At 54.1% G+C, this 11,488-nt stretch overlaps 1 protein-coding gene across 1 annotated transcript; it reads right to left on the bottom strand.

Annotated features, from left to right (window-relative positions):
- Window positions 1–3,192: 3,192 nt before the first annotated feature.
- ARTN (artemin) lies at window positions 3,193–9,040 on the bottom strand. The gene is made up of 4 exons (XM_020975452.2): window positions 8,831–9,040; window positions 5,915–7,919; window positions 4,598–4,736; window positions 3,193–4,431 (listed from the first exon to the last, which is right to left on the bottom strand). Exons 2-4 carry the CDS (start codon window positions 5,957–5,959, stop codon window positions 3,956–3,958), a joined length of 660 nt encoding a protein of 219 aa, XP_020831111.1. The 5' UTR covers window positions 5,960–7,919; window positions 8,831–9,040; the 3' UTR covers window positions 3,193–3,955.
- Window positions 9,041–11,488: the final 2,448 nt, after the last annotated feature.

The following is an 11,488-nucleotide window of genomic DNA, read 5'->3' as shown; positions in this document are numbered from 1 at the left end:
GACTTGGCTCATCCCAGTCAGGTACCCCAAGATCTTCATTGTAGTGTAGCCTACTTTCCATTATAATATTCATTCTCTCACTAACTGTTAACCAGTCAGAGTTGATTGCCACCCTTAGGAACACCTGCTCTTCCAAGGGCATATAAACTGTGAGTCCACCACCATGAGGGATCTTTGGAATTCCGTAGTGCCACTTCCTTTTATTAAAATGCTGGCGTTATTTATCAAATCATTAGATTATCTGAAAGTATGTCTCTCAAACTTTTTAAATGCCACATCTTCCTCTAGACTGTCTTGCTTGGTGATGTCATCAGCTCGCAAGGGCTTAATGATCATCTCTATGATAGTGATTCTCAAATCTGCTTATCCAGTCTTAATCTCTCCTGACTTTCAGTCTCAAATCTCCTATTTCCTATTAGTCATCAAAGATTGCATGTCCAGTAACTTAACGAGGACAAACCTGAACTCATTATCTTTCTCCCTAAAGCCTCCCCCACCTCCTAACTTCTCTGTTACTGCTAAGTGACATCTTCCCAGTCACCCAGGCTTGCAACTAAGTGTCAGCCTTGACTCTTCAGTCTCTCTCATCCCCCATATTTAATCTGTTGCCAAATCCTGTCAATTTTATCTTTGTAACATCTCTCCTATATACCCCCCTTTTTTTTTTTTGCTCTGAGACTGCCCCCACCCTAGTGCAGACCCTCATCACCTCATGCCTGGACTATTGCACAAGCTGCTGCTGCTGCCTCAAATCTCTCCCACTCCAGTCCATCTTCCCTTCAGCTGTCCAATTGCTCTTTCTAAGGTGCAAGTCTGACCATATCACTCTCCCTAAATAAACTCGAGTGGCCCTCTATCACTTCCAGGATCAAATACAAAATCCTCTGTTTGGCCTTTAGAACCCTTCATAACCTGGCCTCTTCCTCACCAATTTTCTTACACCTTAATCCTCCCACCCACCCCTACATCCTCACATGTACATATTCTACGATCCAGTGACACTGGCCTCTTCGCCATTCCTCCAACCAGACACTGCATCTCCCAACTCCAGGCATTTGCACTGGCTGTGTTCTCTGCCTGGAATGCCCTGCCTTCCTATCTCGATGTCCCAGCTTCTCTGGCTTTCTTCAAGTCTCAAGTACTTTCTACAGGAAGCCTTTTCTGATCTCCTCTCTCCCAGCCCCTTCTCCTCCCCTGCTAGCACTACTGTCTATGTATCTAAAGACAATTCTACTGTTTATGTATTGGCAGTTACCAGTCACAGTGGATAAATCTCCAAGCTTGGAGTCAGGAAGACCCGAGTTCAAACATGGCCTCAGCTACTTACTAGCTATATGACCTTGGGCAAGTCACTTGACCTTTTTTGCCTCAATTTCCTCAGCTACAAAATGGGAATAATAATAGCACCTACCTCCTAGTATTGTTGTAAGGATCACATGAGATAATTGTAGAGTGCTTAACACAATGCCTGGCACTTGGTAAGAGCTATATAAATAGAAAGTTATATATATATATATATATATATATATATATATATATATATATAAAATTACTATGTATACCAATATAACAAATAGCAATAACTATAGAAATGTTAGTGATTATCTTGTATGTGCACAGTTAATTTTTCACCTGATTTCTCTCCTTAGTAGAATGAACTCCTGTTCATTTGTTCCTGCTCCTGTTTTTTGCCTTTCTTTGTATCCTCAGAGTTTAGAACGGTGTCTGGTACACAGGTAGGCACTTGATAAATGTTTGTCGATGATGATGGATCCAGAATTCCAGCACCAATTTCCATCAGGCTGCCTGTACCTTCCTGTTCCCCTTCCTCTTCCCCTTCTCCTTGCCCAGCCTTGTGTTTTTCTGCCCAGAGAGCTGATATTTTGTTGTAGACCCAAAGCCTGAGGTCTCCCCGGAAGGGGAGAGAGGAAAGATGGGGGCTGGTAGAGGTTCTTGGGAGGCAAGATGCACTATAGGCATTGGGGGAGGAGGATGCAGTAGAGACGGGGTCTGTTGGGCAGAGGGGCTGATGTCAGTCAGCTTCTGACAGTGACCTCACTCTTGGCCAGCCCTTGGGTTGGTGATGAGAAGGGCATGCCAGGGAAGGCCTCCAATCATCTTCTTCCCCAACTCCAAGACTCCCCCAGAGCCTTGCTGTCCACAAAAGTGAAGAAGGAGGATGAGAGAGGGGTCCAGCCCCTATAGTTCCTGGATCTCCAGGGATATCTAGCTCCTACATGCACTTCCCAGGAGGGAAGAGAGAAAGGTCCCAGTTGCTGGGAAGAGACCTGGGAACAGAGAACAAAGCAGGAGTGAATTCGGAGGCTCTAACTCCAAATACACAGGCCCGTATTCTGTATGATCCCAAGACTCAGGGACCTCAGAGAGTCCAATCCTACCATCGTACAGATGAGGAAACAGAGAAGCAGAGAGGGAAAGGGCCCAAACCACAGGTAGCAAATGGCAGGACCAGAACTTGAACCCACAGCTTCTGACCTCACATCAAGGGCTTGTCCCTAACCTTGATGCCTCAAATCAAATCCTTTCGCAACGTGACAGCTAATCTGACTCCTCTGCCCCAGATCTTCTTCTCTCCAAGCTAAAAATGCCCAATTGCTTCAATAACTCCTCAGATGACATGGATTCCAGACCCTTCTCCATTCTGATCACCCTCCTCTAGCTCTTCAGCTCATCGGTGTCCTTCTTAAACATGGTGCCCAGTGACTGGACTTTTGGGGATGTCACTGGGAGGTTCTCACTCAGGTACAGATTTGTTTGATTTGAGGCTTCTGTGGTCCCTTCTAGCTCTGGCCATCTATGGCCTTGGGCTTAAGTTGGGGGAAGGAGAAGCCAGAACCAAGCTGCCCATCTGCAGTTGGACTAGGGGATTGGTTCCTGGCAGGAAAGTGGACAGATCATGCCTGTCCCAGGGTCTAGGAGTCTGGAGTGGAGAGGCTCAGTAACTGGCCTGAGATGGATGGAGCTCTGGCCCCACCCTCATGGCTGTTGGTACTGGACCTGCCCTCACAGTATTGCTCTTTTGCCAGTCATCTTCAGTTGTCTGGAAAGGCTGGTTCTTAGCAGGAATGGGCATCTCAGTAACTGGCAGGAACTGGATGGAGTGCCCACCCATGGCTGAGTATGTGTGGGCATTTTCTGACCCCAGCTGTGAGAGAACACAAGACAACAGGCCACAGCAGCAACATTGGTTCATTTGGGGACACCTTCCTCTGACATTTTCCAGGTTACAAAGTGAGGCCGCCTCTCAGCAGCCCTGGGAGGTCAGCAGTGCTATGGACAGTTACTCCCATTGTACAGAGGAGGACACTATGGCTCAGAGAGGGAGAGGGACTTGTTTATGGTCACATGGCTAGGAGGGGGCAGGAACTTGGCCTCCCAACCCTGTATTCTTTCTTGTCCCCTCCCCACTCACCCATTGGCTATAGCTGGTGCTCAGCTACAGTGGAGTGGGGAGGTCCCTGTATCCAGCCCTGTGCTCTAGGCCCTGTACAGGGCTTGGAGGCTGGTTCCTATGTCACTGGGGATCAGGGCTGATCTTATACCATCCCAGAACTCCTGGACCTTCCTGAGCCACTGGCCTTCTCTCCTCTGACCTCGGGGCATAAATAAATAACTTATGTAATAAATAGCTGCCCCAGGTGCCAAGAGGCTGCTCCAGGGCCTGGCTCTACTCAGCCTTAGGTGTGGCCCAGGGTCACAAGTAATGCCTTTCCCCAGGCTCCTCTGGCACTCTGTGGCTGCCCTGCCAAGGGCCTGGGGGCTTGGCCCCCGGCAGCTGTCCCTCTCTTCTGCTCCCAGGGTCCAGCAGGCCTTTTGGAGGGCTTCTCCGCTGGCTGCCTGCCCCGCTGTCCTAGCCAGCTGGCAGGTAGGTAGGTCAAGGCCCAGGGAGATGGGCTGCTGATGACTTTGGGCTCCAGGAGAGGCCCATTGGCCCTCAGCCTAGGCACCCACAAGCAGCAGCAGAGAGGCTGTCCACTGTCCTCCAGGTGTTGCTGACGTCCATGAAGGAGACGGCTTTGTAGGCTGTGGGCCGGCAGCAGGGGTGGCTAAGCACCCGCATAGAGCCTCTCCCAGGCTGGGCAGTGAAGCGTAGACGGCCGGAGCGCAGCAGGTGTGCCAAGCTGATGTCATGGTTGGAGCGGACCTTTGGACAGGCCCCGCTGCAGTACTGGAATCGGATCAGCTCATCAGAGTCATGGCCCAGGCCCAGCTCATGCACCTTCACCAGTTCTGTGCGCAGGTGGCAATCTAGCTTTGCCCTCCTACGGCCTTGGCTCTGATTCTGGCCTCGGCCTCTTTCCCGTTGGCCAGTCTTGCCCTGGGCCTGGACCTGGCTCTGTAGCAGGGGTGACAGCACTGGCTTTGGCCCTCGACCTCCTCTCAGGGGCTTGGGGGTGCCTGGGATTGCCTCTGAAAGAGAGGGATGGAGTCCTTGGTGGGAGCCCACACCAGAATCCTCCCAACCCCACCTCCAACTTTCATCTCTTCTGGCCCCCAGGAACCTGCAAAGGAATCTGGTAAGTCCTGTTATCCCCTCTTTCTCCTTTCCATGCTCCTACCCCCAGAATTCACTCACCAGGCAGGACCTGGGCACCAGGTTTAAGGGTTCCAATGAGGGGCACCCTAGGGCCAGGGCTGCAGAGGGCCAGGGGCAGCATCAGCATCAGCATTAGCATGAGGAGGGCCCCTAGGACTGGGCTCAGATATAGGGGTGCCTACAGGAGGGAGGAAAGAGATGTAAGTGTGTAGGGGAGAGAGGGGACAGGGTCATGGCTAGAAGCTGTCCCCATTAGCTGAAGCCTCATCTCCAAGCACAAATTGCCTTGTGCCTCCCTAGCTTCCCCTCCTGCTAGCTCCTACCAAGCCCTTCCAGATGTTCTGCCCATCCAAGGCTTTTCCAAGCTGGCTCCACCCCTCCCCATTTTCCCCACCCATCCTCTTCCTCCTGGTCCCTCCTCTCCAGGTTGCCTCATCCCTTTCACACAATGCTGACCTTGGGGTGAGTGCAGACTATGAGGTGTGTGGGCCAGTGGGATGGAGAGATGAGGACTGAGTGTCTGGAGCCCAGGGGCCCTACTCTCCCCACCCCCAGTCCCAGACTCTGTCCTGAGACCCAAGACCTTCCTCAGTCTTACCCCACCCAGCACCCTATACTCCCTTAACTATCTCCCCCAAACTATCCCATCCCAATGCCTTTCAGCTAAAAAGCTTCCTGAAGAAGTTGGGGTTTAGACTGAGTGTAGAAGCAAGACAGGGAAGCCGAGAGGCAGAAGTGCAGTGGGAGGGCAGTCCAGGCATGGGGCACACAGCCAGTGTGAAGGCACGGTCAGGAGATGGAGTGTTGTGTGTGAGGAAGTGCAAGTAAGCCTGGTGCCACTTGATCAAAGAGAGTATGCAGGAGATTAAAAAGAAAGAAGTTTGGAAAGGTAGGAAGGGGTTAAAACACCAAACAGAGGCTTTTATATTTGATATTAGAGGTAATAGGGAGCCAAGGAGTCTGAGGAGGGTCAGACTTGCACTTTAGGAATTTAAAGCTAGAAGCCCCATCAGACCTCTGCCTTCACCTTTCCTATGCCAGGCAACCTTAGCCCACCCTTTCTAAATTCTTCTCCTTTGGGATCCCTCCCACTCTTATACTGGAGCTCTCCTCAAAGTCAACCACCCCTCAGGCTCTTCCTGCCCCCTCGTTCTCTCCCCTTCTTGGACCTTTCCCCTGGGTCTCTTCCCCAGGGCCCTGCTGTCAGCCTAATATTCTGCTAGTATTCTGCCCATCCTCTACTACTAATGAGGTCTTCCTCTCTCTTCAGCCTGGACTCCAAGAGGCCCTTCCCCCAAGCCTCAGTGGTACCCCGGCCCTGAAAGGATTGAGGGAGAGAAGGGCTTGGCCACTGACCAGTCTGTTGGGAAGGTCTCTGGGGGTCTTCCTTCTCCACACCATCTTGGTCCTCCAGAGGCTGCTGGCTTCTGAACCCCTCCTCTTCTGCCCCTCCCTCTAGCTGCCAGCACCCCCAACCAAAGGGGAAAGCACCATACAGGAGAAGAACCCTGAAAGGAGAAGCAGGACATCTGCAGCCCAACCTTCTACTTTGCTTTGGACTGGGGTGGGGAGTGGGGGCTTCGGGAGCAACTCTCACCCTCCTCTCGGCTGTCTGAGGCATCTGGGTGGGAGAATGGATGGAATACTGGACCCAAGTGAAGGAGATTTGAGTTCAAATCCAGATTCAGACATTTACTAGCTGTGTGACCCTGGGCAAGTCACTTTGTCTCCCTGAGTTTCCTCATCTATAAAATGGATATAATAATAGTACCTATCTCCCAGGGTTGTTGTGAGCACAAAACAAGGTGTTTGTAAAGCACTTTGTCTTAAAGCACTCTAGAAATGCTAGGTATTATCATTCCTCAGTGTCTTCCTCTGTAAAAAGGGGAGGAGGTAGATGAGAAGATTTCTAAAGGTCCTTCGAGGCGTCACATTCTATGGCTCTGAGCTGATGGGCCAAGCATGACTCCAAGGGGCCTGAACCTAGAACACTGGGGTCAGCCTCATCTGTTTTGTGCTCACTCTCTCATGTCTGGGGTTCCGTCACTTCTTCTCTTTCTGGATCCTCAAGTGAATTCTGGCCTTAGCTGTGTCCCTCCCGAGCTGGGGAACTTGGAGAAAGGCCAGTTGTCTCTCTGTGATTTAACTTCTTCATATGTAACATGCGGGTGATATATGGATGCTACCTGCCTGCCAGGGGCAGGGTGATGTAGGGAAAGTGCTGGGTAGGTACAGAGTGCTGGAGAAATGGAAATTATGTATAATCAACCTTGGGAAGAAGGCAGGACAGAGATGACTATGACAGGGGAGTAAATGGAGGCACGGATTAATAAAGAAACAAACCTTCAGCCACATAGGTAGGTTGAATCAGACAAGGACTGTGTGCCCTTACCTGGCCAGGACTTCTGTGAAACATGTGCCCCACATCCCCACCTTTGGCCTGGGTTCAAGAGCAGCCTCGTCAAGGCACATGTGTCATTCTAGTTGCAAATGGCAGGTCATACTGACCTGAACAAGAGCATAGGCTAAAACCAGAGCTTGGGTAACTACTGACACATGCTGTTCCTCAGTCTCCCCACCATGCCCCCATGCACCTTGTGAAGGCTGCTAAGAAAGTGGCTTCGCCTGCCCTGAGAGGAGGCCCTGCTGTACCTCAGAGTGGCCACCAGGTGACAGCCTCTGCCTGATCACTAGGGAGGTCAGCAGCCTTGGCCCGGTCCCTTCTGCAATTTCCACCTGTTGTTAGGCCATGAGCCCCAGGCAGACATGCCCATCTTGGTCCCTTTATTGTCTTTGCCCTCCAGGAGGGCCTTAGGCTCTCTCTCGTCTGGGGCTCTTCTGCAGAGCCCTAGGAGGTGGGGTGGGCTGGCGAGTTTTCACTGGATCCAAGATGCAAGGCTCTGGCTATATGCCCACCATGGGGCAGACTTCTATCCAGATAGCTCCCAAGGATGTCCCTGAGTCCTCCTGCATTGGAGCCCTGGGTCATTCCATGGCACCACTGGGTCCCTCTAGCCCTGAGCCCCCAGCCTTTCACCTTGAGTCCTCAGTCCTGGCCTAGCACACAGGAGCTCCAACTTAAGGTGCTCCCCTTTGGCTTTTTGACAGTGTTTTGCCCAGACTTGTCCTGTTCTGACCTTCTTACCGGACACTCCCAGCCAAACCAATCTGTCCTTCCCTCCTTGATTGGGTTTTGAGACATGAGACGTTTATTGCCAACCTGGTCAGAAGTCAGACGTCCCAACGCTGCAGGCCTAATGATGACCCCAGGCATAGGCTGGGGCTTTTGCGGATGATGTTACCTGTTGGAACTGCCCCCAGAAAACCGAAGCCTCAGTCCGGTGGGACATGTGGGCAGCCCCTGATTGGAAAGGTCCAAAGCACTATTAGTGGAGGGTGGCAGGACCACTCCCCGTGGTCCCCATCTGAACTACTCATCTAGTTCTAGGGCCAAGCTGCTGTGTCAGCCTGGAGTGGGGAGAAGATGTAAGGCCTAATGGGGCCCAACCAGCCTCCATGGCCACTTTGGGGGGATGTGGTGGTAGTTCTGGGTTGGCCTAAGTGGATGTCTAAGTCCTTTCCAATTTGGAGCTTTGGGGATCCTTAAGGCCCCTGGTCAGGCCAAGCTGGCCTGCTTCCTCCCTCCCTCTAGATGGTATCACCCTCTCCCCTTCCTGGCCTTTAAGAGTCTTCACCCCTCGTCCCTCATCCAGGAAGCCTTCCTAGATAGGCCATCAGCAAGGCTTCTTTCCCTTACCCCAACCCCCTATTCCTGTGGCACCTGCTGCTGCCTGATCTCCTGGGAGTTGCTGATGTCCCCTTGGCCCCCTTAGCATCAAGTTTAGCCCATGCTGCTGCCTCTAAGAGTTCTCTCCCTAGGGCTCCCCTAGCTTGGGAGCTGGGAGGAAAGAGGCTGGGCCTTAGCCCTCTGGTCTTTCCCTGAGGGCAGCATCCTTTTTCACCTTCCCCCTTCCCAGCTGGGCCTGCTCTTGGAAGAAGATGCTGATGCCGCACGCGCCTCCCCCCCCACCCCTGCTTCCCAAAGGGCAGGCATACTTCCACAGGGCTCTGCCTACTAGGCTCTCCCAGCCCCACCGAGAGTGGGGTGGGGGGTAGGAGTGGGCAGGAGGTTCAAGGGGGGCAGTGTCTCCCTCCACGCCCCCATTCCATGCCATGCCAGGCCGGCTAACCTCTCCTCCCGGCTCCTCCTGGACCCTTTAGGGAGCCAGCCATGGAGGCTCAAGGACTTCCCCCGGGGCCGCAGGTACTTACCTTCTCCTTCTGAGCAGCGGTGTCGGCGTCCTGGGCCCCTGTCCCTAGGGACGCCCAGTTAGGAGCCAGAGCTCCGCGGGATCATGTCGGGGCTCCGCACCTGGGGGCTCCGCACCTGGGGCTTCCGCCCGCTTGCCCGCCACAGCTCTGCACCGAGCCCAACTGGGCTCCCTGAGGCCGCGACGGGAACTCGAGTTACTACTGCCTGCGAGGGGCGGGTTGGGGGCCGGGCGGGCGGGCAGGGGGCTGGGGAGCTAGGGGGGCGGTCTTACCGGCAGCCAGCGCGGGGCAGGGCCGGGCAGGGCCGGGCGGGGCGGGGCAAGACGGGACGGGACGGGGCTGGGCCGGGCTGGAAGGGGGCGTGGGAGGAGGCGGCAGCGGATTAGGGGTCCGGTGGGGGCACTAGGGGTCCCGGGCCACAGAGGGAGGGAGGGAGTAGAGGGACGTCTGAGGAGGTGGCTGCTGGACAGACGCCCGCCAAGGGGATCGTGGCTTGCACGACTGGCTACTTCTCTGCCTGGGGCCCGCCTCTTCCTTCCGGGGGTGGGGGGGGGCAGCTGCCTGACCCCGAACCAAGGGAGGGCCCCCTTCTGCTAGAACTCCGGGATCCGCTGAGGCAGAGGGGATGGACTACACGACTCGCTGACGGACTGGACGGCCCTCGAGAATGGGGCAGGAGGAGGGCGGGGGCCGAACCCGGAGCCGCTGCTCCGTACTGGGGAGATATGGCCCAACCTGTCAGGGCCCCGGGAGCCGAGGGGGTGGGGGTGGAGGTCGGGCACCGTGGAAAAAGGGGCCACGGCGGAACTCACCGGTCAGCGTGTGGAGGTGGGCACAAGGTGGCCCCGCGCCCAGAAAGCGGCGGGTCTCGGAGAGAGAAACCAGAGGCTAGCCAGGACTGCAGGCTTTGGGGGCCCGTCTGAGGGGCTGAGCCCAGCTCCATCCCTCTTCGTACAGCTCCTTGCCCTCGCAGCGGCACCCGTCTGGTGTCAAATTCCAGCTCTGGAGTCACCTGATCCGGATCTCCAGGCTGGGCTAGGTAGGGCAGGGCAGGGGCGGGGGCAGGACGGAGGGCCCCCTAGTCCCGTCAGTCCCCCAGAGCCCTCTATCCCCTTCCGCCTCTTGCCCTGGGCTGCTCACCTGGTAGCTCCTCCAGGGGCGGGCCTCTTCCAGCTTCCAGTGGGCCTCTTGGCACCTGGGACAGCGCCCCAGAGAACCGGGAGGGGAGAGAGGGCATAAGTCTCAATCAAGAAAGGTAGGTGAGATCCCAGGAGACTAGTCAGATGGAGGTGGGGAAGAGGGAGAACTGGGGAGATTGGGACCCCTAGGTCACAGGACGAGTATGTGTGGATGTTCGCAGAGAAAGAGATAGCAGTAGGGGAGAAGGGAGGCCAGACCCCGGAAGAAGAGAAGAGGTTAAAGGTACTTCAATTGCAGTGGAGGGGAGGATGAAGAGAGGGCTAACTGGTGAAGTCCTAGGAGAGTTAATAGCTTGTTTTGGCTGAGGCCATCATACCTGTCTCTCTCCTGAGGCTGAGGCCCTACCCCTTGGCCCCTGGGGTGGGGAGGGCACAGAGTGAGGAATCCCTGACTCACCGTCTTACCAACTGTATGGGGTTCCCTGGGCTGGGCTGGTCTGTCAGGGCCCTGGGGGGTTGGAGCCCCCACTTGTTGGTTCTACAGGTGAGTTTAGTCCCTGCTCCCTCAGAGTAATTAGGGGTGAGGCATTCCGTACTGGGGCCTCCAGTGGGCCTAGACCTCGATGCCTTGACAAGGCAGAGCTCACAACCCCAGGAGTCCTGAAGGGCCTATTATCTGGAAGGATCAGCAGGGCCCAACCCCCAGTGCTCTAGGCTAGAATAGGGAAGTCAGGTGCTCTCCTTCCACAGCAACAGATTCACATAAGTGCAGAGCTTCCTGTCTGGAAGGAGATTGTCCACTTCCACCTGACCCAAACCAGGACTCCCTTTGACAAAGAAAATTGGCTAGAGCTCATCTGGCCTCTGCTTGAAGACTACCAGTGAGGAGGATCTCACTACCAGTGCAGCACAATGTGATCTATTGGTAGACATTTCTGATTCCTAGGAAGTATTTCCTTTACATCAGAGTAAAACAGCCCTGGTCAGTCAACTAGAACACGACCAGTTCCTCTGTCATTCCACAGATGTAAGGGGTTGCGTCCTCCTTGAGTTGTTTCGAGGCCAAACATCCCCCGTTCCTTGAGACAATTACCATTTGGCAGAATTCTGAACCCTTAGCTCATCTTGATCAGCCTCTCACGCTAGGTCCACAGTGTCCTTCCTCAAAGAGTGGCCCCACAGCACATGGACCAGATGTGCTCAGACCAGGGCAGAGGCCAGGGCACCACCTTCATATCCTTCATTCCAGTGTCATGCCTGTCTCACCAGCTTTTTGGTAGCCATGTTGCACTGTTGATTCAAATAAAGTCTTTCCCCAGGTACTTTTCAGAGAAACTGCTCTCTTAATACATCCTCTCTTCCTACTGTACTTAGGCAATTAATGTTTTGAAACCAAAGTATAAAACTTTACATTTTGTCCTGTTGAAATTCATGCCACGTTCAATCATCAGTGTGTTTATTATCATCTCCAGCTTCAAGCCATCTGCTCATTTGATAACTGGGCTACCCCTGCTTTCAT

Source organism: Phascolarctos cinereus, unplaced genomic scaffold, assembly GCF_003287225.1.
Source record: "Phascolarctos cinereus isolate Bilbo 61053 unplaced genomic scaffold, phaCin_HiC Scaffold_5;HRSCAF=322, whole genome shotgun sequence".
NCBI lineage: Eukaryota > Metazoa > Chordata > Mammalia > Diprotodontia > Phascolarctidae > Phascolarctos > Phascolarctos cinereus.
Note: the sequence above shows the minus strand (reverse complement) of the source record. Positions and strands in the feature narration are given on the sequence as shown.